A 27,100-nucleotide genomic window follows, 5' to 3' on the forward strand; every position below is an offset into this window, starting at 1 on the left:
TCTTCCTCTTATCCTTGGACTCGACAAGGACAAGTCCTTTAATGCAGCCTCACCTAACAGCTTTGTGCTGTTGTATGGGTCCACTGTTAAATTTGTCTTAGAGTTTGAGTCCACTTGGAAGTTCTTCAGCCATAGGTGTCTCTTGTCCACCACTGATGTTGCTGTTGCCCTTGCGGAAAACCTTATAGAATTTAGTGTTGCATCTGTCACACAGGCCTGGGCTTTCTGAATTTTGAGTAATTGCTGTCTCATTTTCAGCGGGTCGGATGGTGGATCATTGAGAAGATCATCAACCCATAATAAGGATGCATTAGCCACAATTGAGGCTGCTGCTGAAGAGCGGGTTGCCAAGGCAGAGTTATCATGAACTCTCCTAAGGGATATCTCTGCCTTCTTATCTGAGAAATCTTTTAAGGTTGCCTCCCCATCCCTTGGGAGCAATGATCCTGATACTAGTTGGACCACCAGTGTATCCATACTAGGTTTTCTTCAGTAAGTCTGAAGATTCCTGTAAAAATGAATAATAGTGATTGATCACTGCCATAGGCTTTCTATTAGCTGTTGGTAGCAGCCATTCCTGTTTGATAGCCTTGGTGAAGCATTCAGTCATTGGGAGCAACATATCCTTAAGTTTAGCTTTAGGAAAAACCAGATCCTCCTTAGCTATCTGGATGGCTTCTGGCATCACCTTAGATTGTAATCCGATAGTAGCAATGACCCTAGTCATGAGCGGATGAAAGTAATCAGACACAAATAAGTGTTGTGACATATTGTTGGATTCTGGGTCCTCCCCTCCTGACCATTCACCTTCTTCTTTGTCAGGGACAGTATCAGGGTCCTGACCTGCCCCATCTCCCCCATCGGGTTCAGCCTCCAGGCCAATTAGTGGTTTAACTGGTACCTTATGCTTGTTAATGGGGATAGGTCTGGGATTCAGTGGGTTAGGCTGAATCAGGCCTGACTGATCTGAAGATTGTTGCTGTTTTAGTTTGCATTTTACACCCATGGTCCCCTTTGACTGCACCCCTCTGATGAGCTTTTTTTCCTTTTTGACATTTTTGGGATGGATGAGATATCTTGAGGAAGAAGATTCCTCAGATGAAGAAGAGACCTGCTTGTGCTTTTTAGATTTTTCACTTTTCTTAATAGGTTATAGCTGCCACAATGTATCAATGATGGCATTCTTGAACCATGCCTGCCATTCTGTGGGGATTGCCCTAGGAAGGCTAGGAAGTGGCTGTGAGGGACCCACAGTGGGGGGCATCTCTCCACAAGGAGAGGTCTCTCTGGCAATCCCTGCTGCTCCTGGTCCTGTGTCAGTTCCCTGGTGCTGCTCGGAGCTGCCTCTTGCGCACCTCTTGAGGTGCCAGGAAATTTTCCTCCATTTTCGGTGCAGCTGCCATTTTGGCTTTCTTTCTGTGTGGCCGATATCAGAGCTTGCTGCTCTAAGCCCAGTACGGCCACCCACACCCTCATCTCTGCTGCTGTTGGTGGTAGCTTGGTGAGGGAGGTCAGTGCTGCCCTTTGGAGCCTTGCTGCAAGCAGGGAGGAAGGCTGAGATGAGCAACTTCTCCGCCACTCTCTGCTGTGCTCTGAGCTGCACGTCTGCAAGTTTCATTGCCCAAAGGCAGGAAACTCGTGGCGACTCTTCCTAACATCTTGCCGGGCGGCCTGGGGGCAGCTGGCATGGACATACAGGTACTTGGGGTGGGCGATCCAGGTGCTCTCGTTGCTCCAGGAAAGCCATTTTTGCCCTTCTCCTTCGGGATGCAAATAATTCTTGTTTTTCCTGTGTGCTCCATAACAGGGGCGGGGAACAAGAAGGGACATGAAGGAACAAGTAAAGATGAGGAGAATAGCAGTGGGAATGATATGATTCTTTAAAAAAAACAAAAAAACAAGGAATGGTTGGAAAAGCAGGAGGGATAGAATCTTGAGAGGGGAGTCAGAGAATAAAGATCTAGAAGAAACAAATAGAATGTAAAAATTGAAAAGGAGAAAAATTCAGTCTGCCAAGAAGCAACACAGGGCTGAAAGAACTGGGGTGGGGTTACCCACTCAGGCCTTATAGACTTCTGTTCTTTATCTAATTAACATAGTCCTGCCTAGGAGCATGTGAGGAGGATAACCCATAGAGATGTCCTTGACCCCAGCAACTGAGAATGGAAAGCTATAGACAAAGTTCTGTGCCAAAGTTTTGTGTCCTCTAGGTTACACAAACAGCCAACTCAAAATTCTGCACTAAAGTAATCCAAAGTTGTTGTTTTTTAAAAAAAGATAACTCCAAAAGAACATTGCAGAACTTGATGCCACTGAAATTACTATTCAGTAGATTGCCGTGAATGCAACAGTACCCCACTGTTTATTGCAATGTTCCATATATGGGAACCTAAGTGATGATAGTTTTTAACTTGGCACAACTCAAATTATAATTCAATAGATTGTCACAAGTTCAGTGATAACTCACACATTATCAATTCCAAAATGACCACAACTTTTACTACAGAATTCCAAAAAGGCTAATTACAGTTCTGGCCTCTTCTGTATTTTGGAATCTTTTATCCAAATTGTTAACACCGAATGTGGATCCTAGACATAGGCCACCCAGCAAATCTTGCAGCACCCAGGATTTTATGGGGAATTCATAACGTAAGCACAACCCCATGGCTGTGGTTCTCGCTACCGTGTTGCCCGTACCTTCCACAACCTCCTCCAGCATGTGACACAAAGTCAGAGCTCTCTTACCTTCTCTCCTACTGGGCCTCGGTCTCCGGGGTCACCCTGCAAAACAGAACAGAGGAGTACCACACCACACCTGATTTACAAATAGTTATGTAGGGCTGGGCACAAAGACAAGCAGGGCAATTTTTCCTCTCGTCAGGCAGACAGAAAAAGACTTACACGCACTCCAGGGAGACCTCTGCTGCCTTCAATTCCCTGCAAAAGGAAGAAAGAGGTCTCTGCAACAGAAGTATGAGCAAGTGGGGGTGGCTGATCCTTGCTTCCAATGCAGGCATATCTATACTTTGTTTAGGCCAGCTGACCTTTCAACTGTCGGTATGTCTCGTACCCAGAACCATGGGCAGTTCTTTCATGAGGCAACATGAGACGGGTCACCTCAGATGGCAGATTATTGGGGCACCAGCAGGGCAGTAAGATGTCCCCTGCTGCTGCCACTGAAGCAGCTCTTGGAGACCAAGCTGACCCTTGCAAGATTTGCAAGGAGCACCTTTCACATGCCATGCACGAGGCACAAGGAGAGAAGAGAAGGCTGTTGGCAACCTTCCCTCCTCCCAATGACTTTCAACGCTTGCAAGGATTACTTTTGTCAGGGGGTGGGCCCCCGCCAGAGGCACAGGGCAAGGCAGCACTTGGCGCCTTGCCTCAGCTGCTGCCATCTTGGTTTCTCATCTTCCTATCCTGTCCTCCAAAAGGCTATCTTTCTGTCCAGCCCCTTTGATAAACCATTCACCTACACACTAGTAAAGCATCTTACCTGAAAACATCCACCATTGCTATGCTTAATCTTTTTCAAAAGATGCTTGTAATGAGGAGGATTGCTACTTTTGTTAGCTCCCTTTCTACCCATAGATTACACAAGGCAACATGCAGATAAAACCACTAAGAAAAGCATAAAATGAGCAAAACCAATCCAGACCTCCAAAAGCTGCCCTCCACCCACTGCATCCAAAGCTTGTTCTTCCTGTGTCCTGCTCTGCATTGTGTCATTGGCTAAGGGAGCCTAGCCCGCTTTTGCCTGATCGTCTGCTGTCACGGGAGATGTGCGGCTCCCGGCAGCAAACCCTCCTAATCCCCCCTCCCCTTAGATGAGGTTAGTGGAGTGAGCACTCCGCTAACCCCGTCTTTTTGATCGTGTGTTGCAGCGATACGATGCCACACTGCGGAAACACATGAGGAGACCCCCCCCTCCCCGTGGGAGGCTGAAACAAGTCTCCTAACCCTGGGGGTCTCTCCAGGATGCCCCGTGCACTTGCGTGGGGCATCCTGGAACTTCCGGGGGCTGCGCAGCCCCTGCCGGCTCTGTGACGGAACCGGCAGTCATGTGGGTGGCCGATTCGGCCACCCAAGGCTGCTTTCATGCTCGTCTGCGGGGAGAGTGGGCTAAGACCGCTCTCCCTGTATACCCCTTCCTGGCGAGTCTCACTGACCGTGAGACTCGCCTCTTAGTTTGACATGTTTTTCAGTCCCTTCTTGAGCCTTCTAGGACATACTCCAATGACCTGGTACCTACCCGTTCTCCAGGCAGGCCAGGTAACCCAGTCTCTCCTTTCACACCTTTCATTCCATCCTCTCCAGGATCTCCTGGATCTCCCTAGAATAGAAACAGATTTGTAGCTAGTCTGAAAAAACATCACAGCCCCACTTCTCACGCCCACAGAACTATTTCTGCACACAGTGAATGGTTTCTCTCAAGCGCCATCTCTTTCAGGGAACACTGCCTTCTCACTGATGCAAGAGGATTTTCAGTTTGGGGTCTCCAGACTTCCAAGAGCCCCCTTCAGGTGGATATTGGGACCCACCGCATGTTTACCTTCTCGCCTTTTTGTCCTCCTACTCCAGCTCCTGCACTCACCTGCAGAGAAGAAAATAGGAGGCAGAGGTTGAGGAGAGCCACCTCAGACACTTGCAGAATCAGAGTCCCAAAAGCAATACTGAGGTTGAGGAGAAAATGTGGAACTTACTTCCCGGCCTGGGGGTCCAGGCAGTCCCTGCAGGGAGGGAGGCAGAAGGAGAAACAAAGATTAAACAACAGGTGACTTAATACTGCTTGGGATGTGTCTCAAGCAAGAGTAAAGAAAAACACCACACATTTGTCAGTACGAAGGGAAGTCCCTGATGCACAATGTGTAAGGCACTTAGCCAGACACTGTGAGCACTCTAGGTTCTCTCCAGATCACAGACCTGGAGAGAGCACTAAGAGGAAGGGAGTCCAGGAAGGAGAGGGGTTCAGAGATGGCCAGCTACATCAGCCTTCTCGAGAGACTGGATGTCAGCCCCAGAATTGGCACCAAGAACAGTTCCCATCATTCACAAGACCAAGAGTCTTTGGGGTATGAAGGCAACAGATGGTGTCAGAGAGAGCCAGGATGAGCATGTGAGGGCATGGAAGGGACGTGCACAGGCCAAGAGCCCTGCTTGCCAATGTGGACAGAAGGAAAATACACTGATTTGAATGAGGCATGCAGTGAATAAAGGCCAGTCTCTGTAAGGGCACTGCTGAGAGGTTGGCATATTCCTTCATGTCCATAATTTATTTTTATTTATGTTATTTAAAATATTTCTATACCACCCAAAACTTCTGTCTCTGGGCAGTTTAGAATTAAAATCATTTAAAACATCAAATCAATTAAAATCATTAAAAACATTAAACACATTTAAAACCCAGTATTAATTTTTTTTAAAAATCTATAAATCTATAAAACTATAAAACTATAAATGCACAGAAGACTGCAATGATGAGTGTGGCTGGATGCTGTTGTGGTCAGGGAGGACCATGGAGAGAGCCTGCTGTGTTGAAATGATAAGGTCTGTTCTACAGCTCCATTCCAGGCTACTCCTTATGCACCTGTCCATTCTGATCTAGAACCCCCCAGGGTGGTCTAAGTCTTTGTTCAATATCCCAAACAGCAGCTTTTAGACTGGGCTGGAGCAGCTCTCAGTAGGGGGTTGGGGGTGGAATCAAATAGGTGGTGGTGTGGAGAAGCGATGGCCCAGCTACTCACAGGATTTCCTCGGTCACCTTTGGCCCCTGGTGTTCCAGGGCTACCCTGTAAGGAGAAGAAGCAACATGGTAAAGGCAAGGTTAGACAGCTGGATGCTGCAACAGAGTTTGAGGGGAGAGATGTGCTCTTACATTTCGCCCATCTTCACCTGGGTCACCCTGATCCCCCTTTTCACCAGGGAGTCCTCGGTTTCCTGGCAAGCCCTATGACCGAAACAAAAAGAAGAAGCCACTATCAGCTATCCAAACTCACACAGGGCAGGGTTGGGGGCTTAGACTCAAGGAACTGGCTAGGCTGGGGTAAGGCTGGATAGAGAAATATGTTTTAGGCAATGAAGTGGGACAATGTAAGAGCCTTCAAGACAATAGAGATGGGGAATGTAATGCCCTTAGTGAAAAGAAACTGGGATTCTCCAGTTCGCCCATGAACAGGGAGGATCAGGAGAATATTAACCCAGGGTGTCAAACTGCTGGTTTGTGGGCTGGATCAAGCCTGTGGAGGTCAACTTATTGGTCTATGTGACCAGCCCCACAGCTGCTTTTCTCTCCCCACCCCTTGCTGCAGAAGAGGTGGCACATTATTTCTATCCGACTGGCAGGCTTCCTTCTACCCCCGCTGGCCTCCACCAGTGCCGGTATTTTCTCTCTCTCCCCAGCTCCCCATGCATGGCACTGGAAGCCGTGAATTGCTTCCTTCTTCTTCACTTCTGCCTCTGTCCTCCTCTCCCCCTCCCTCGGGCTTTTCAGTGCATGAAGCACTATCCCAGAACAGGGAGACACAGAGATAAAGCGGGGGAGGAGAAGGAGGAAGACGACAACGATGATGGTGACAAATAAAAAAACAAAATACAGTGCAGGGCAATTTTTTCTTGGTTGGGGAGCGCGGGGCAGGGAGGAAGAGACAGAGAGAGAGGAGGGAGGAGGAGAAAGAAGTAGAAAGAAAGAAAGAAAGAAAGAAAGAAAGAAAGAAAGAAAGAAAGAAAGAAAGAAAGAAAGAAAGAAAGAAAGAGAGAGGTGAGTGGAGTGTAAAGTAGGGGGGAAGAGAGGTTCCACTTTTCTTGGGGCATGATGTTGCTTTGGAATTATTGATCTATAATTGAGTGTTAAAAATCTGTTAAGAACATTAACAGTTAAAATATGATGTTTATGTTCAGAATTTCTTATTAAATTTTTTTTAAAAATGTATTTTCCCCTTGAGATATTCTGGTGCAAAAGGAATGCATTCAGCTAATTTCATTAGCAGGATTGTGTATGCAAAATTTGGTATCTGTAGGTCATCAGGAAGTATGATATTCAGAATTTTTTCAAAAAATTAAATTATTTCATTTCCCCCCTACCCCCAGCATATTCTGGGGTAAAAGGCCAATCCCATGTGAGGGATCATTAGGAAGGGGATTGAAAATAAAGCTGCTAATATTATAATGCCCTTAGACAAAACTATGATGTGTACAGTTCTGGTCACCATACCTCAAGGAGGACATTGGCTACAACACCTGGGGCTTTATAGTTTAGAAAAAAAGATGACTGCGGGGAGACATGATAGAGGTCCATAAAATCATGCATGGTGTGGAGAAAGTGGATAGAGTGAAATTTCTCTCTCTCTCTCGCATAACACTAGAACCAAGGGTCACACCATGAAATTGATTGCCAAGAAGTTTAGGACCAACAAAGGGAAGTACTTTTCCACACAATGCATAATTAACTTGTAGAATTCTCTGCCACAAGATGTGGTGACAGCCAACAACCTGGATGGCTTTAAAAGGGGTTTGGATAACTTCATGGAGGAGAGGTCTATCAACGGCTATTAGTCGGGGGGCTATAGGCCACCTCTAGCATCAGAGGCAGGATGCCTCTGAATACCAGTTGCAGGGGAGTAACAACAGGATAGAGGGCATGCCCTCAGTTCCTGCCTGTGGGCTTCCCAGCAGCATCTGGCATCTGGAACACCAGGAACACATTCCACATCAGCTCTTGTGCATACCAAAACCCTGGTTCAGACAACAGAGAGTTTTAGATGAGGGAATGGCATCCAGCCAATATCAATCAATCACCTCAGTGACACAACCCTACCTCAGTGTTTACAACATCCCCCCCCACACACACACACTCCCCGCAACTGCCCACAGTTTCTGTTCCCATTACACACATCACATTCTGGGTGGTGCTCCCACATTACTCACCCGCAGACCCCTTTCTCCAGGTTTGCCAGATGGACCTGGCTCACCCTTGGGTAAGAAAGAGAGAAAAAGAGCAATGAGCAGCTGGTAAAAAACACTCAAGATCAGAGTGGATTGAGGGGAAGACAGTCACTTACTGGGGCTCCTTCCTCTCCTTTGTCACCTTTGTCTCCCTAGAAGTAAAGAATCCACAGGGAAGAAATAGTTATTCTCATGACCACTAAAACCAAAGGTGCTTCACCCCCACCCAAGATACAGTGCAAGATCCATCTCACCCTCCTGTTTTTTAAGCCTCACTGACACAAATGTCTTTCCTTTTCAAATATCCTTACACCTGTACCCTCTGCACTCTATGGCAACAGGTCAAATTCTTCAAAGAAGCCTCACCACGAGGTTTTGAGATGTTTATAACTAGATAATTAGCTGCTGCCACCACTTGAGGAAACTTTCAGCCCTCACACTGATCCCTCAAGTATCTCAGGGTTTCTTGACACAACAATTCTTCTGTCCTCAGGTGGGAATTGACAGTAAGATGCCACCCAGGATAGACCACCACCGACGATTTGAAATACTTATAATAATTCTCTGCTTTACACAGTGCTACATAAAGCTCATCTTCCGCACAGTAGCAGTTTCACACCAACTGACCTTACCTGTCACAGACTCCTTCTCCCCATCTACATATGGAATCCCCACTTCCCAATCACCACAGTGATTTTGCTGCTTCTGCTACATTCAGCAGAAAACCTCCAGGATAACTTTATACCTTACCACAAACATAAATACAAATATTTTCTAATTTAAATTCTAGAATAAGCCCAAACCCCATTTTGTCACACTACCAATCCATCCATTCTATAGGATATGTTGATGTTGCCTTGGCACTCTCATGAAAACCCTCAGTGAATCATGTCTAAGTAGCACTGTTAGGATTACTAAAAGTGGCGCCTCTTAACTTTAATTATATCTTCAAATCGGCTTCCCTCACTGACCAGCAGATATTCTGCCACCAAGAATACTTAAGCTACCAGCACAGAAGTAGCCCATGTGTTCTAGAACAAGAAGCCTACAAGAATTCTTCAAGGAAGCCTACATACTACAAGTCCTTTTCTCTCACTTACCTCTTTTCCTCTTAAGCCAGGTGGTCCACCAGGTCCTGGTCTTCCTGGATCTCCTTTCTCACCTGCCTCTCCTGGGTCACCCTAAGTTAATCATAGCCCAAAAGAAGAACATGATATCAGTCCAAATAAAGTAGGATCCTGGAGCAGACTAAAACTATTGATCATCAAATACCTCTGCACACCAGGGAATGCTGGAAGATGTTTCTCCCCGCACGCAAGATATAGAAGCTGTTCTCACGACTGATCAAAACCAGGCTAATGGAGCCCAGCCCAGTTTTGATCAATCGTGGGAAACACCGTGCTTGCAGGTGGTCCTCTGGCAGCTAGCCCACCTAACAACCCCTCCCCTTAAACGAGCTTAACAGAGCGAGCGCTCCATTAACCTTGTTTTATGGACCATGTGTCATTGCTTGCAGCCGCGGCTGGCACACTCGGGGGGGGGGGAGGGAAGGGGGGACCCCAGGAAAACACCACGCCTGGAGTTTGGGGTGTTGGAGTGTCATGAGGCAGCGCTCCCCTTCCCTGAGGCTCCCGACGGAGCCGCGGCCAGGCATAGGAGTGCCTGACCGGAGCAGCCGCTCGTCTGGGTGGCCGATCTGGCCGCCCAGCAATGAGCAACTACTCATCTGCAGGGAGAGCGGGTTAAGCCTGTTCTTCCCGCCAAACCCCATCTGGCGCTTCACACAAATCACGTGAAGCACCTCATTGTGTAAGATCCACACTCTGAGGACAAATCTGTTCTTGTGAATAGCCCTGTTCAGACATTATGTTGAACATGCATACACCTGTCTGTCTGTACACTTGCATATGTTTTTGTGTGAATGAGTGTACATGCATTATAAAAGCATTATAATCATTATAAAGTAAGCATCATTATAAAAGCAAACTTTGGTACAGGCCTCCTCAAAGACAGGGTACAGATAGGAAATGTACTACTGTACATGTGTTGAATAGAATGTCTGATAACTGCATGTGTATATGCATGTTTAACCGCCCAGAGACGTAAGTTTTTGGCGGTATAAAAATATGTAAAATAACTAACTAACTAACTAACTAACTAACTAACTAAATATTTACTGTGTACATAAATGGTCTGTGCCAGTTTTAATACTTAATGTTGGGTTTTAACTGATTTTAATGTTAATGATTTTAATTGTATACCTCCCAGAGAGGCAAGTTTTGGGCGGTATAGAAATATGTAAAATAAATAAATAACATGTGAACAGAGCTCATGTTGGATTTAATTAGGGAGACGTTGGTCCCCTTCTCTGCCCTAAGCCCCATTGCATGACTTTGGGGCAATCATGATCTCTTAGCCTAATCTACCTCACAGGGTAGATTTGAGAATAAAATATGGGAAAACCTCAGTGTATGCTGCCCTGAGCTCCCTGGAGCATACGACTATGACTATTTATATACTGCTTTTCAACAAACAGTTCTCCAAGCAGTTCTCAAAGAACACCTATGTAATAATGCACATCTTCATTAGAATGCTAAAACCCTGAGTCTTTCCAGCTTGAGACGTTCTGCCTCCCAGGTACACTCAACCAGAGATACATATTCTAGAAAACACAAAAAGCAACCTGTACTTCTAGAAATCCTTGCAGAAAAGTTCCAGATCATGGTCCCACTGCATACTTAACACCGTAACACATACCCAATACAAGCCCCTTAGTTCAGAACCTCATCAACACCCCTTTCTCCCTTCTAGAGGAGTAAGACGCAGGAGTTACCTTTGCTCCAGTTTTGCCAGTCAGGCCAACAATCCCCTGTTATATGGAAGGAAGAAACAGATAATGAATATGGTTCTACATCATTCAAGGAAAGAAGAGGCTTCCAGAGAGGTTCCTCTGGGAAGGGGAGGGCGCAGGGGAAAGAATTACATTCAGGGGAGGTTGTGGAGAGTTAGCAACTGTAGATTTGCTCCTAGAGGCCTCTTTCAGGCTAGGACCAAGAAACAGCTCCATGTAGTTGGAGGGATGGGGAGTGGAGAGCTGGTCTTGTGGTAGCAAGCATGACTTGTCCCCTTAGCTAAGCAGGGTCTGCCCTGGTTGCATATGAAAGGGAGACTACATGTGTGAGCACTGTAAGATATTCCCCTCAGGGGATGGAGCCACTCTGGGAAGAATAGAAGGTTCTAAGTTCCCTCCCTGGCTTCTCCAAGATAGGGCTGAGAGAGTTTTCTGCCTGACACTTTGGAGAAGCCACTGCCAGTCTGTGAAGACAATACTGACCTAGATAGACCAATGATCTGACTCAGTATACGACAGCTTCCTATGTGCCCATGAGCGATCCTTCTTGGGTTGTAAGAATGCACAGCCCTCAATGCTTCTCCATGAGTATTTGGCTGGCTGTACAGACTTGGCTCGTACTGGCTACTTGTGTAAAGACCAGCAAGTTATGAACCTGCTATTACTGGACCTGCTGGGGATGGGGGCCGTGGCAGAGCATCTGACTCATCTGAAATCCCGGGGAGCTGCTGCCAGTCAAAGTATACAATACTGAGCTAGACGGACCAATGGTCTGACTTGATTTAAGGCAGCTTCCTTTGTTTTCTTTTGGGAAACAAAGCACTGTGTTCATGTCAAGTCCCTGGGCCAAACCACTTGCAGGCCAGGTTAGTGGCCTATTAAGGGGGAGAGACTGAGCCGATCCCTCTCCCTCAGAGGAAACAGGGAGACCAATAGAGCACTCAGGGTATGTAGCTGTCACTTGGCTGTGTAGACTCAAGACATGAAGATACTCACCCTGTCCCCTTGTTCTCCCTTTGGACCAACTGCGCCTGGGAGACCTACTCCAGGAGGCCCCTAAAAGGAAAAATGAAGCCAAGTCCAAATAAGAATCCTTTCATGGGGGTGATAGACCTCACTGATATCACACCATCTTTGTTTTGAGATCAGCCTCACTTATACAGAGGAGACTTGGCAATGTCCTGGGGAACGGTAAAACTCAACTACCCTGAGCAGGAACTATTTTGCTAAATGGAGGAGAACATAAAAGCAGAGCTTCCAAATTCAGGCAGTTCTCAGACTTTGGAAAGATCCACTTATCTGTAGATAGTGACTGACATCCAGACTCATGTTGCACGTGCCAAACAACAATTTATTTATTTATCATATTTATATACATCACAAGGAGGTGTGCATGATCCATTTTGCATGCACAATGTGGGAGGTGTGGTTTTCACAGTGGAGGAGAGTCTTGCAACTTTCAGAGACATATTTTCAGGAGGAACAGAGGACTTCGGTGGCGGGGGTGTCAGTAAAAATGGTTCCTCTCCTATTGTGTACGCAAACACTATTTGGTGCACACAATATTAATCTGGATGTCAGCCAACCATTTTGAACCTTCAGGCTTGGACGTAGAGATTGATGCAAAAGATTGTGAAATGGAGGCAGAAACCCAGTCCTTACTCTCAGGGCAAACTGACGGGGAGCAGTTGGGAAAGTTGGGAAACTTCCACAGCACCAAAGAACAACCATCCTGACTTGCTTGGTTCTTTGCAAATTCTGTTCCCTCCCCTAGCCCAATCCTGGCATTTGCTTGCCTGGCAGGTGGCCAGATAATGATGCTAGGCTCTGGGCAAAAAGAGAAGGAATTTCCAATAAATCTGCAGCAGTGAGCATCTTAGTTTGTATTGAAACCCAGATTTCAAAGTGGAAAGCCAGTTTTACATTCTGCATCTTTCTAACCAACATGTGCCAAGACACCTCTTCACATATCTTGAGCATCAAGGATACCCACACGCTCTCCTGGGCTCCCAACGTCTCCTCTGGGGCCAGGTGGCCCCTCTGATCCAGCAGGGCCTCTCTCCCCCTGGAAGAGAGCAGACAATATTACAGCTTCAGGGTCCCACAGTGGCAGTGTGCCAACATACTTGCTTCATGTACCATTAATGCAAGATGAGTGCTGTTGCTTTAAAAGGAAAGAAGAAGCAGCGGGGTGGGGAGGATGGGCTTGGGAAGAATTTATTCTTTCAGGGAGATGGTTCTCCAAGAAAATATACAGCAAATGGAGTTGCTTTCTTATGCTACATTGCCTATTCTGCATGTTCTTACTCTGGGGCAGATGACTTACCTGATCTCCTTTGATTCCAGAGATGCTGGAAGCCTGAAAGAGACACACAAGGAAAGAAGCTGCTGAAGCCTTTTCAGAACTACTCTGACGATGCTCGCAAGTGAAAGAGTACTTCCTACCTCCAACGACAGACTGTTTGGAAGCAGCTAAGTGAGATCAGGGTCTCTCCCATTCAAGAGAGAGAGATAATGAAGTTGTCCATCTGCTGGTGGACTGTATGAGACTGGGGGAGGGGCCATGTAACTTCACCTGAGGAGATTCACCTGAGGTGCTTCACCTGAGGAGATTCCATGGGGACTGGAAGCACAGTCCCATACTCTTTGGTGTACCCTAGGTTGCAATCTTGTGCACCTTTACTTTGGAGCAAGCCCCAATGTACACAGTGGGGCTTACTTCAGAGGACACACACACATTGGACTGGACTCCTGGTTACAATAGTTGCCATGATGTGTAGTGTTATGGAGCCATCATGCTGCACCCTGGGGCTGCTGTGGAATTCTAAGGCAGCCCTAATGCTGTTAAGAACAGGCGGATGCTCTAGCACTGCTTTGCCACAATGGGGGGAAATGTGGAAGCACTGCTAGTGCAACCACCTGTCCTTAACAGCATCAGGGCTGCCTCAGGACTCTGAAACAGCCCCGGGGCGCAGCATGATGACTCCATAACATGGTGCATCAGATCAACCCTGATGCTTGCACAGATAAACCTGTGAGCAGCTTTGAGTAGATGAAGCTGTCTTTGGGAGGTGATAGATATAATATCTTCATGGCTCTTTCCATCCCAGGAAGGAAAGAACCAGAGGGGGGAAAAGAGCTAAATTAGGCTTGGAAGAGTTTCCTCCAGACAACTCTTATGCAACAGTGACTGCTCAAAGAAGGGACACTCACCGGCTTCCCAGGTACACCAGGCTCTCCCTGCAGAAGGAAATAACACAAGAGGATTCAGGCAACTCATAAAGATGGCAACGCCTTCTTAGAAAGGGTTCAAAGTGACTGTTCTCCATCAGTGACTTCATGCCAAGCAGGCATGGCAGCTTCAGACTCTCCATCTCACCAGTGGGGCTCAGCACTCCGATTATTTAGGAGAGACTCTCAGGGGTCTAAGAGGCTAGGATTTCACTCACAATCTTCTCCATATATGTAATTGCTGCATGGAAACAGCTCAGGAAACAAGAGCTATTGCTTTTAACTTTGCCAGCATTTTTGACCGAGAGGACTAAACCAAACATTCAGGAGTGAACAACCTGTGGCTCACCAAGCTGAGTGCGACTCACCATCCATGCAGGCAGCCTACTAGGGGCCTAGTGTCACTGTGTGCCTGAACAGCACAAACGGGAGGGTTCGGATGCTTCTGGCAAGCCACTATTTACGGCTCATGGCTAGATTTGGCATACCATAAAATTGCAGACCCGCTGTAGGCAAAGGCAACTGCCTAGCATGTTACTCCACCCTACAAGGCTCCGCATGCATGCAAGTCAAAAGAAGCTCCAGTTTGTGGAGGAGGGTAGGGTACCTTTTGCTTGTGAAACATCACCAGGGCTGCCCCTGCACAACCAGCCACAGGGAGATGGCACAAATCTATAGATTTGCTGGCCCAAAGGTGGGGTGTGTGTGTGACATCATGTAAGTTATCTTCACTGGTTAGGGATGCCATTTGTGGGAAAGTCACCAAAGCTAATATCAAACTCCACAGTCTTCTCCTTACAACAGATACTTTCTCAAGATATCTGGTTAGCCTAACTCAAGGGTAATTCTATTGGTAAATGGCATTTTAGATGCAAGCCAGTATGCTTCAGATCTGTAGGATTGCCACTGAACTGTGCAGTCACTCCTCAATGTGCATAGCAAGGAATGATGATGACAGAAATGGAAGCAGTCTGAAGCAATGTAGGCAAACTGTTGTCAAACACCATGTTATTCCTACATAGAAAGGAATGACAGGCTCTATTGCCTTTTCCCTCCAGCTTCAACCACTCTGCTGGACAGGCACTTCCCTAGCAGCATCTGAAGTATGTTGAAGAGTCCTTACCCTCTCCCCACGAGGTCCTGGTGGTCCTGCCAAGCCCTGTATCCAAGATCAAAGAAAAAGACATCCATCACAAATTGGGTAACATGCGTGGATCTCAAGCTAGGAAAATCCAGTCATCCCTGCAGCAAGGCTAAAAATCAGCAGGAGCTTCTGGATCCCTCTGACTGCAGCCAGGGCACTTTCCAGATTGCAAGCTACAACAGGGGTAAAATACTTCGGCTTGGCAAGATCGTACTGAAAATGACCCCCAGAATCCCAAACTCCTACAATGGGAAAATACAGTTACTTTTTTGCGGTGCACATGCAATGTTGTAGCATTATAATGCAAAGATAAAATCCGAAAGAAGGCATTGAAAATGTGAATGGCACCTTGCTGTCAGCACCGGGACTGCAGTGTCACAACACAGGAGGTACGGAAGCACACTTAGCAGATCCGTTGTGACACTGTTGTAGGGTTTAATCTGGAAAGTGCCCAGATGAGCACATATGGAAGGATGGAAATACCAGCCAACTTTAAGAAGGGTCCTTTTATCAGCAGCATTTCTGAGTAATGCCTAGTTTCAAGGTAATTAGTATGTTACCTAAAATAGCTCCTTTAGATATGTACCTGAATTCATGTTGAGGAAGCATGCATTTAAAAAACAAACAAACCTGCCAGCATGCATGGAGCTACACATTCAGTGGAGACCCAGTTCTGGAAGCCTGGCTCCCTATTATTATTACTGTTTCTATTATTATTACTTAAATATCACCTTTCAACAAAAATTTCTCAAGGTGGTTTACAAAGGAGGAGGAGCAGGAGCAGGAGGAGGAGGAGGTTGCTCCTTGTCCCCAAAGGCTCACAGTCTTAAAAGGCACAAAGCAGGCACAAAGCAACAACCACTGGAAGGAAGCTGTGCTGGGATTGAACAAGCCTTTCTCCTGCACATAAGGAGAAGCTTATTGGACAAAGTCCCTCTTTGTCCAATTAGCAGGGGCTCTCTGCTGATAGCTACAAAGTGGTGGGGAGAGGGAGCAATATGAAGCAAAGAAACAACAGGAGTGGATGCTTAATCCTTCTCCTGCTCACTGCTTTCCCTCAAAAACTCCTTCCATTCAGCTGCTTTTGCCTCGATGCAGTAAACACCTGTCTGGAATCCCAGGTGGGGGAAGAGGTGGTTGGGCGGGTGAGGGGGGGAGAATGATGGGTGTGAGAAGGGTGAGCAGGGTCTCATACTCTCTACTTCTCAGTTTCAAACTGTGCTCTTCTCTAAGCTTCTATAATCAGGTGCCCTTGGGAGGGCATAATATCAACAGGTTGCTTACCTGTAACTTATGATCTCGGTGGTGATCCATGGTCACTCACAACTGGGTCTTCTGCATCTGCACTGTAGGCCCGCGGAAGAATTTTTAGCTCCATTTAGGCACTCCGACCCTTTAAGATGTAATAGGGTGCCTATAGAACTGGCTGTAGAGTGCCTCCCTCTTCAGTTCCTGAATCGGCTGCTGTGGATAGACTGAGGATATCCAGAAGTAAAAGAAAACAGAAAACAATCACAGCTGCACAGGTATGTAAACAGATCATGCCAAAAATAAGCTAGCAGAGGGGGATGGCTGGGCAGGTGTTGTGAGTGGCCATGGATCCCCACAGAGATAATAAGTTATAAGTAAGCAACCTGTTTATCTCTGTAGGGATCCATGGTCCCTCACAATTGGGTGAGTGACTAGCTCCCGTATACAGTTCTTTCTTTAAGACTGTCTGACCAAAATTGGCCTCTGAAGCAAAGCGCAAGTCCACAGCATAGTGTCAGACAAAGGGCAGGTCCAAGGATCATGTGGCAGCCCTGCAAATGTCCTTCATGCTGATGCCCGATGTATGGGCAGCTGAGGTAGCCATAGATCAAGTGGAATGCACCCTGATCTTGGAGAGCGTCTGAACACCTGGCCTCTTGTAACAGAAGAAAATCAGTTGCACCAGCCAGTTGGACAATCTCTGTCTAGAAATGGCAAAATCTTTGCTAGCTCCTGCATAGGAGATGAATAGTTAGTTTGAAAACCTGCACATCTTTGTGTGGTACAGGAAGCAAAGGAGACACTTTTGAACATCACAATGTCCTGGTTGATATGAAAGTCTGACACAACTTTAGGATGAACTATAGGATCCGGCTGGAGGATAACCTTGTCTGGATAAAACTTGGTATAAGGGGAATCCACCCTCAGGACAGCGAGTTCACTAACCTGCCTCACTGATGTGGTGGCAACTAGGCAGGTGGTCCTCAGGCACAGTAGTTTCATGGAAGACGACAGCAGTGGCTCAAAGGAGGCCTCTGTGAGCGTGGACAGCACAAACAAGAGGCTCCAAGGCTCAACAGGTGCCAGTACTAGAGGGTATAGGTTATTAACCCCTTTTAGAAAGCATTTAGAGCCAGGATGGACAATGACCGACTTGCCATCCTAGCCCTGGTGGTAAGCTCAGCTGAAATGGCGGCAAGGTGAAGGGAGGTGTTCCGTTTCGGTCAGGTATTTGGCCATGCTTAACTGTTGTCTAGTAAGGTCTGCCAGTCTAGAAAGAGTAGACAGCAATCTGTCCTTAAAAGGCTCAGGCAAAATATTTACTTAATCTTTCATGCTGTCCCATAGTGACTGTTGGCCAAGTAGTTCACCACTTTGAGAGAGAGACATCCAGAGGATTAAAACCTCCATGCCATGGAGTCCAGTTTACGACTCCTTATCTACGGGGGCCAAATGTTTCTGAAAGGACTTTGTTTGCAGCGCGCAGTCCACTACTAGATAATTCGGCCCTGGATGTTTGAAAAGGGCAGGAGGCCTCCTGGACCTGATACAGGTTTTCCAGCTTCAAACAAGGAGGAGCAGACATTACTGGGGTTGTCCAAGCAGCCTTAGAAGCTGCCACCAGGGACGGAAGCATTGGAAACACAGTGGAGTGCACTACAGATGTGGTATCTGTGACAGTATCTTCAGGAGGAACCTCTAGACGCAAGGCCCTTGCCATTTCTTGGACTTGCACCTGATAAGAGTTAGTTTCTTTGGAGGGGGTGTTCGATGGTTGATTCCCCTCATTGTCATCGGGTGAAGTTCCCAGAGGCACCTCAGAAACATCAGATAGGTGGTGTACGAGGATTCCCCATTGGAATCAGGGTCCTCAGGAAGAGGGTCCCTGGGAGCAGGCCATGAAGGAGGAGACAGTGACACAGGCACAGACTGGGGTGCAGGGCACACAGGTCCAGGGGTCACCGGAGGAGCAGGCATCTGAGAACTCACAGGAATGGAAGGAGACTCTAAAGCAGGTGCAGTGGGGGCCTGGGCAGTGGTGCAGCAGACCTTGAATGTGCAGGTAGTGCAGCAGGCTTCTTGAAAGGGTCAGTAGGATGAACATTCAAGGGGTCTGGAATAGTCCCCCTGAGTCACATTGTCTTCCAGAGCCTGAATTCTTGAAAATCATAAGGCAAGCTGGTGAATTATATAGTGAACGGGAGTGAAAATGCTCTCTTGCTCTCAGATGTGGTGATTCAAAGGCCTCAGGTAGTTATTATAGCCCAGCAGGACACTGAATGTCTTGGCGCTGAGGGCAGAGATGTTGACGTCAATGGAGCCGGCATCAGGTGCACTGGTACTGAAGATCGGGACAAAGAGCCAGAGCCCATCGACACTGAAGAAGAAGAGCCAAGTACTACGCTGACACAGAAGTTCTTGACGATGAGGGGAGAACAAAGTCTCAAGCTGAGCCAATGAAGGAGATGGCATCTTCACTAAAGACAGGGTTAACACTCTTGGCACCGAGCCCGACATCGAGTGCGACTTAGCCAGCACCAAAGTTGCGGTGGTCAATGCCGCAAGGGGAGCGTGCTTGTCCTTTTTCTTGAGGGGCTCTCCCGATGAGGAGCGATGGCGATCATGTTTATGCTTATGCGATTACTCTCGCCCTCTCTACATAGGCTTCTTAAAAGCAATCAAGGCAGAAGACATGGATGTCAATGGTGTGGATGTCGAGGCCGAATCTGATGACGCTGACAGGCTAGGCGCCGTGGTCTTCAGTGGCGATGGTGGGCTTGGGCTCGGCATCCCAGGGCAAAGGATATTCTCATACAGAGATGTTTTAAGGTGAAGTTCTTGGCTTAGACGGGTTTTCCTTTTAAATGACAGACAAACCTTACAGGCACGGGTGTTGTGTGAGTCCCGCAAACAGATCAGGCAATCAGAATGCCATCTGATGAGGGCACAGTGCCCGTACAAGTTGCACAGCATTTAAAACTCTTAGGAGCAGACATAGCCAGGCTAAAAAAATGGTCCAAAATCAGCCCCCCAAAACCAGAAGTAGAATGCCTAAGCCAAGAGGAGATACTAAACAAGGTCCAGAAGCAGTCCAAGGACAGAAAACCAAGTTGAAGTTAGTCATAGTCCAAATCAGTACACAGAAAGAGCTGTCAAAGAACATTCCAGTCAAACCAGAAAAGTCAAAAACAAGGATTTCAGTCTCTTACAGGGAAAACAGGAGCAGATCATTCCTGAGGCAGCGCGAGCTGTGGATGAGAAGGAACTGAAGAGGGAGGTGCTCTACAGCCAGTTCTACAGGCACCCTTTGAAGGCTCTGACATCACTACACCCTAAAGGGCCGGATCACCTAAATGGAGCTAAAGATTATTCCGTGGGCCTACTGTGCAGGCATAGAAGACCCAGTTGTGAGGGACCATGTCTTCCTACAGAGATCTAAATGTGCAAATCAAGCCAGAGAAAGGGCAACTTCAGCTTGGTTCCATCACTACCTCTACTTCTCTACTCCTCTACTACTTACCAAACAAATAACCTCTGGGCTACTGTACACAAAAGGAGAAATGGGTGAGACAAATTCTGTGTCCCCAAGTGTGCTTGTGTATTGTCACCATAGCCCCTCTGAAATAGGAGCTCTGGATTCTTGTCTAAATTATTTAGCATGATCAGCATTGTGCCTAACAGTGTCCAAGACTCACGTCTCTGCCTGCTGCACCAGGGCGGCCTGAAGGTCCTTGCTCTCCCTGAAACATCAAGAAAAAATGATTTTAATAGGGCCCAGTTATTTTCTCTCTCTTTTCAACCAGGTCTGGGCAATAAAGCTCGGATTCTCCACCAGAGGCCAAGAAGAAAGTCTTCTAGTCTCCCAAAGATCCATTGTGCCACCTAGTTGTCAACCCTGAAGAGAACTAGGCATATAGAGGACTGTTCTAAACTTAATTTATCAATTTATACTCCACGGATTTATATGTATATCAATTTATACTCTTCCAAGGAGCTCAGGGCAATACCTAGACTTCTTCCCCATTTTATGATCAAAACAAGCCTGTGAAATAGGCAAGGCTGAAAAGCAGACTAGGGGTCACCCAGGGAGTGGAGATGTGAACCTAAGTCTCTCTGGTCCAAGCCCAACACTTCAGCCATTAGACCATGCCAATTCTCCCAGAGAGAGCTGCCCCTTGCCTTCAACCAGCCAGCCCTTAGATAAGGCCTGCTTAACGTAGCGCCCCCCAGCTGTTTTTGAACTACAACTCCCATAATTCCCAGCCACAGTGGCCAAAAGCCACTGCTTAGATATAGCAAGGTTTGCTCTGAATGAAAGTACCTTATCTCCTTCAGGGCCAGGTGATCCCCGATCTCCCTGTGAAGACAAAGGAAATAAGCAGAGTAAAATTTCAGGCAGAAATTGCTAGCATGCACAGGATAAAATGGCTTCCTGACACATAGCACTATCAATTATTATTTCTGGATCTGCTTCCCTCAGAACAGAGCTTAGAAGAGTAGAGTGAGGGTCTTGAGCATCTCCATGGAGACACTCCAGTCCAGTATCCAACTGGTCTCAATACACTTCCTTGAGGGCAGTAGAGCCTTGGCCTAGAGCATCTCTTGTGCCTGAAAAGGTTGGTGCAGGGAAAGTTCAATACTGTATAAGTTTATGTCCCCTTCTAGGCTACAAGTCTCCTTTATTAATGGTTCTCATAGATAACAGGAACCTATATTTCACAGTGTGCAGTAATCAAATGTCCCCCAGTCATGGTTTATCTGTAAACTCCACACTCCTCTTATGTATGGGAGTTGGGAGCCAGGCCCTTGTACCAGAAGCTTCCCAAGGATTATCTCTCTCACTAGGTTTCTCCTTGGGCTGATTCACACATGTATGTTCTTCACACAATTACTAGAGACATCAAGTAATGAGACACATGTAAGAAAAAGGCATCACAGTTCAAACACCACAAACAGGATTTTCACATCACCTTGGCATAGTAGCCGACACCTTCATTCATCAAGTGCTATGTATTACAGTGAGGACATCAAGGGATATACAGTATATGCACATATACATCAGGTTTTGATCTGAGACTTGGGTCTAAGCAGGCTGACTGCAATCTCAAACAGGAAAACTTGGCTCAATAAGATTCTGTCACCGCCTGCACAATATAACCACTTGCTGATCTTACCTTGTCTCCCGAAGGTCCAACATCACCAGCTAGCCCACGTTCTCCCTATTGCAAAAAGAACAAGTGTGTTAGTAGTATCAGAGGGTTGAAAAAATCACCAAGAGATGAGGGAGTAGGTGCAGATGGAAGGGCACATCACTAAGTGCCCAAGGGATGTTTAACCTCCATTGTACTATAAAGTGGGGTTGAATCAGAGTGCCCTTTGAATGAAAAGCAGCCTTGCATACCAAAGGAGTTGGGTGAGCTCACTACAGCTAGTTTCCACAGAATGGGTGACAACAAACAGAAATGTTCAATGAGCACATCTGCTCACTGTTGTGGGAAAATCCTCTGGAACCTTGCCCTCCTGTTTAATTCAGCCCCTTGCAATCATCCTTCCATCAAATTGACAGAGAATGGGGTGTCTAACTGAACTAAAGAGGATTAGACAAGGTTCCCGCAATAGAGCTCGTTGCCTGATGAAGACAAGTCAGCACAACGAGCGTGTGTGCTCAAATTAGCTTTTATTCATGATCATGAAGGCAGAGTACAAGTCAGAAGTCTGACAAGCACTGCACACTCGGGGTATGCAGTTGCTAGTTTATTTAGGTTAAAAATAAGCAAGCAAATCAGTAAATCTATCAATACATGTCATTTGTGATTAAACATATGTTTTCCTGCGGTGCCAATTAGAGCTTTGGACATGAGTTACTGTTTGGCCTTTCTGCTGACCCGACTGCTTATCAGTATCTCCTGTTGCCAGTTATGTTTCTTTCTGCTGAGTGGGGGATGGAGCCACTCTAGGAAGAGCAGAAGGTTCCAAGTTCTCTCCCTGGCATCTCCAAGACAGGGCTGAGAAAGATTCCTGCCTTCAACCTTGGAGAAGCCGCTGCCAGTCTGTGTAGACAATACTGAGCTAGATGGACCTATGGTCTGACTCAGTATATGGCAGCTTCCTATGTTCCTATGAACTGGAGAAAAGAGAGGGATGGGAGCATTTAAAGCCCTGACTTCTAAGCTGTACTCTAGTTAGGTACCTCCACTGTGCAGCTTTATCAATACCCACCTTGTTTCCTTGTTCACCTGGAGGTCCTCTGGGGCCCTAAAGACAAACAGGACACAATATTTTACCTTCAGTGAAGAGATGGCTAGAGGCAAAATAAAATATTTTAAGGAAGTTTTTACTTGCTTCCTCTGACATCACCAAAAGATAATTTGTTATTTCTCTATGTAAACCACTTAGGAAACTTTTACTGAAAAACAGTATATAAATATTTGTTGTTGTTGTAATGAGCAGACAAGATCAAGAATATTAACACAGATAGAAGTGTAAATATAAAATCATAAGGAACAGGTAGGATTCAGCATATGAAATGAATGTAGGGGGTCCTACTGCTCCAGCAGAGGAGGACGTCCTGAGATGGACGATTATTCCCATCCACTTCATTCATTCATTTTGATTTCTATACTGCCCTTCCAAAAATGGCTCAGGGTGGTTTACATAGAGAAACAATAAATAAGTAAGATGGATCCCTGTCTCCAAAGGGCTCACAATCTAAAAAGAAACATAAGATAGACACCAGCCACAGTCACTGGAGGTACTGTGCTGGGGGTGGACAGGGCCAGTTACTCTCCCCCTGCTAAATAAAGAGAATAACTATGTTAAAAGCAGAGGCGTAACTATAGGGGGGGCAGGGGGGGCACGTGCCCCAGGCGCCATCTTTTCTGGTCACGTGGGGGGCGGCACCATGACAAAAAGCATTTTTTAAAATTTTTTTGTTAATACAAATGTTTCCTGCTCAGTGCATCAGCGCTGCAGCAGTCAAGGGAGCGCGTCGGCGCCCCCTCCCCCACGAGCGGTCCCTTCCGCGCTGCCCATGCCCCCCCCCCATTGCCTTGCTGTCGCCTGGCGGCCAGTCAGTGGCCTGGCATGGCGGCGGCGGCGGGCGCTTGTGAGGAAAAACCTAAGTATAATGTAGTATGTTGGGGGCGTGGGGGGGCGCCATTTCAGTGCTTGCCCCGGGCGCCGTTTTCCCTAGTTACGCCTCTGGTTAAAAGGTGCCTCCATTTGCTGGAGGCAGGCGTCACATAGGCTTTTAGCTTCCACCAGGAAGGATCACCCTTTCAGTTTTGGAAGCAGTACAGTTCAGTGAGTATCCAAACTAATATTTATTTATTTATTTTTGCATTTATATACCGCCTTTCGTTAAAAAGATAACCCCAAGGCGGTTTACAAAAGTTAAAAACATACAATAAAAAGACAATAAAAACAGGATGTTAAAAGTATAAAAACATATAAAAACAGGCATAAAAACAATACAACAAATACAACAAATAGAAAGCCTTCCTAAGGTTCTAACTGCTCTGGCTAAGGGGAAAAATATCCAGAGTACCCATCCTTAAGAATTGATGCAGGCCTCTGCTATGGCAAATCAAAATGTCCTCCCGAGTAGAAGAATCCTTCATGGTAAGTCAATGATCTGTTCTCACTCAAAAGGAGGAGGACATTCTTGAGATGGGACATATCATGGCAGTAATTCCATCAAACTATGTCCAGTTTTGGGCACTGCACTTTGAGAATAGTGTAAACAATTTGGAATTGACTCAAAAAAGTGCAACAAAGGTGGTCAAAGGTCTGGAAAATGAGCCTTATGAGGAAAGGTTGAAGGAATCAGATGTTTAGCCTGGAGAAGAGACTGAGGAGGACATGATAGCACTCTTCAAACAACTGCAGAACTCTCTACTTTCTGTAGAAGAGGAGGAGAATTTGTGCTCTGCTGCACCAGAGGACAGGACTAATACAAATGGACTGAAGTTATAGGAGAGTAGATTTTGACTGGACATTAGAAGAAACTTCTTAACAATAAAAGTAGTTTGACAATAGAAGCTGTCTCATGGGGGGCAGGTGGCAGATTGGGTTTTCCCTTGTCGGAGGTCTTCAAGCAGAGGCTGGACAACCATTTGATGAGCATGCTTCAGTAAGGGGAAGATCCACTATTGAGTGGACATGTTATAAGAACATGAGCCACCACCATGGGGGAGCCACCACATGCCTCCTGGTGCTTGTCTGGGGGGCAGAGGGCACATACCTTGTTTCAATCCACCCTCCCCACCACTCTCTGCTCCTGCTCTGCTCTTGTCTGACTCTGAGTTGAGGCAACAAATGCCCTGCTCCTGCCCTCATCCTGGCCATAGTGCCAAACATCTGACTGGCACAGCTGCAAACTCAGGGAGGCATCCATTATGACACATGCTGGGTGCATTCAGCGACCAGCTGGATGCCCTAAAGAAACAGATCAATGCTAGTGGCCGAGATTGGGAAACAGCTCAGTGCAGCGGGCAAAGGCGGGAGGGAGCCCACCTGCTTGCTTGAGTGAGTTGTTCGTCATTGGTGGCGATGGTAGGTGAAGACAGGAAGAAAGGAAGAGCCCAGCAGAGAGTTGAGCAACTATAAGTGAGGTGAGCTGTTCAGGCAGGTGCGGAGGGAGGTGGAAAAAGTCCCCTCAAGTGGAAAACATCCCCTCAAAGAATTCAGATCCTGGTTAAGTGTGGTTTAACCACAATGGTTTGACCAGGATTGGCTGGAAATTCTGGGTTCCACAGGGCTCAGCGGTTCTGGATAACTCTTTCACCGGGATCACTGTGGTTGTGTAAGCAAATCCTTATAAATCTAGTGACACACACAAAACATTTCATTCTAAATATGGAAAAAATAATTAGAAGTTGCCAGACTGGTTTGATATCTTCAGATACTGGGGGAAATGGGTCAGAACTGCTCAGTCTTTGGCTAAGATGATTCATGCTGGGTCATGATTCAAATGGGTCAGAACTGCTCAGTCTTTGGCTAAGATGATTCATGCTGCAAATAAAAGAATTGGCTTGGATTTCATAGACTCTGGATTAGGGACCTTCAGGTCAAGCCTCACCAAAACAGGATAAAATAGGAGAGAGCAGGGATTTCCTTCCCTCAAATACTCACCCGATCTCCTGGCTCACCAGGGCGTCCAGGGGTTCCAGGAAAACCTTCTTCTCCATCCCCCTGTGGGCACAAAGCAAAGGAGATGTTGCTACAAGAGCAGGCTGCAAGGTCAGAGTGGAACTGGCCATCCTTGCTACAGCCCAAACTAATTTAGCCCAACCAATACAGCCCAAATTTACAATTTGCAGCCCAGACCAATACTGCCCTAGATGATCTCAGATGCTTTGACAGAAGTAACAGTATAGGCATAAAGCCACCAGGGAAGTGTAAAATTATCTCTATGCTCTTTTGCATTTGACTTCAGTAGGCTCTTCTTACCTTCTCTCCTTTCTGTCCTGGGGTCCCAGCAGGTCCCCTGGGCCCAGGATCACCAGGCAAACCCTAGAGAGTAAAAAAGAGAAAATACAGATGAGCTCAGCTTATAAGGAGAAGACTTCTGGGCCTTCCCAGATACGTAATACACTGCATAATGGTGTTGCTCATTTTCTCCATGGGATGCAGATGCCTTCCCTTAAGGAAGTGCTTCTGTTTCAAGGTTATCACATTCTCCCATCATTCAAACCACAACACTGTGATTTGGAGCAGCTGCCAGAGTATCCTAGTTGCCTGCTAAACAGCACCCATGTAACACTGATAAACATCGTAACTCCCCCCTCACCCCCACCGCACACGTTCACTCACCTCACCCACCAGTGTTTGGCCTGCAATGATGGGACTCACAAGAGAGCTGATGAGCTAAAATCTAGAAGAGCCTCCTCACTTCTTATTCACATAACACTGAGAATCTAGTACAGAATCTAGAATTCTGGGACTGCCCTCTATGATCTCATAGAATTTTTCAGACTGTATATTGGCTGAGCCTGTTAAAGGTTCCGAAGCCAGAGGTAGAGGTCATTCTCACGATCAGCCCTACCCAGGTAGAGCAGCACTGGTCATGAGAACTGCCTGATCCTAGCGCTCCTCTGCCAAGTAGCTCGGGTCTTGTACCCGGGCTAAAAGTGAGACAGAAGGGCGCACACACATGCCCTCCTCCCTCCCTGCCTGCTCGTGTGGAAGCTCAGACTGCCAGCAGCCTGAGCTTCCATAAGCCACGTGCAAGGAGTTGCCCAGCACTGGGGAATCCCCTAATGAACCATGATCCTTGTGCAGTGCATTGTGGGATCCCAGAGGATACAGCCTGGCTCCCCCCATCCTTCTTGCCACTCCAGGAGCACTCACACGCCAGTCGTGTGGGTGCGTGGCAGGCCAGCAGCAGCAAGGAGTGGGACGGGGAGGCAGGTAAGCTGCTGCTGTCCCCTCAGCCCTCCCCAGCCCCAGCAGCTAAGCTCCTGTGGGCGACCTTGTCGTCTGGGTGGTGCTCAGAACAGTGAGCATTTGCCCTGAGCAGTTCTCCTCGTGCTCTGTCTGCTGCCTCTATATTTTTACTCCTTCTTGCTTCTGTTTCCCATCCTTCACATGAGCGTGTGACAAACATTTCATCCAAATTATATGAAAATAAAGATGATGGGGAAAGAACCATTTTTCTTTTTTTTGTGGCACATATACATATT

The 27,100-nt window shown here is 46.8% G+C and overlaps 1 protein-coding gene across 10 annotated transcripts in view; it reads right to left on the minus strand.

The window, feature by feature from the left end:
* Positions 1–27,100, minus strand: part of COL7A1 (collagen type VII alpha 1 chain) — a 216,234-nt gene that overhangs the window by 122,924 nt on the left and 66,210 nt on the right. For all 10 annotated transcript variants that reach the window (XR_008316932.1, XR_008316931.1, XM_053299561.1 and 7 more), the window contains 22 exons: positions 25,869–25,931; positions 25,551–25,610; positions 22,638–22,673; positions 21,593–21,637; positions 20,740–20,775; positions 20,114–20,158; positions 15,147–15,182; positions 14,006–14,032; positions 13,119–13,151; positions 12,786–12,857; positions 11,789–11,848; positions 10,775–10,810; positions 9,042–9,122; positions 8,058–8,093; positions 7,924–7,968; positions 5,876–5,947; positions 5,745–5,789; positions 4,704–4,730; positions 4,553–4,594; positions 4,253–4,333; positions 2,902–2,937; positions 2,746–2,781 (listed from right to left, as the gene is read on the minus strand). Coding sequence is in view for 8 of the 10 variants with exons in the window: in XM_053299561.1 (XP_053155536.1) it covers positions 2,746–2,781; positions 2,902–2,937; positions 4,253–4,333; positions 4,553–4,594; positions 4,704–4,730; positions 5,745–5,789; positions 5,876–5,947; positions 7,924–7,968; positions 8,058–8,093; positions 9,042–9,122; positions 10,775–10,810; positions 11,789–11,848; positions 12,786–12,857; positions 13,119–13,151; positions 14,006–14,032; positions 15,147–15,182; positions 20,114–20,158; positions 20,740–20,775; positions 21,593–21,637; positions 22,638–22,673; positions 25,551–25,610; positions 25,869–25,931 (1,050 nt within the window). In the remaining 2 variants the exon portion in view is untranslated. The remainder of the gene's footprint in view (positions 1–2,745; positions 2,782–2,901; positions 2,938–4,252; positions 4,334–4,552; positions 4,595–4,703; positions 4,731–5,744; positions 5,790–5,875; positions 5,948–7,923; positions 7,969–8,057; positions 8,094–9,041; positions 9,123–10,774; positions 10,811–11,788; positions 11,849–12,785; positions 12,858–13,118; positions 13,152–14,005; positions 14,033–15,146; positions 15,183–20,113; positions 20,159–20,739; positions 20,776–21,592; positions 21,638–22,637; positions 22,674–25,550; positions 25,611–25,868; positions 25,932–27,100) is intronic.

This window comes from Hemicordylus capensis, chromosome 2, assembly GCF_027244095.1.
Source record: "Hemicordylus capensis ecotype Gifberg chromosome 2, rHemCap1.1.pri, whole genome shotgun sequence".
In the NCBI taxonomy this organism is placed as follows: domain Eukaryota; kingdom Metazoa; phylum Chordata; class Lepidosauria; order Squamata; family Cordylidae; genus Hemicordylus; species Hemicordylus capensis.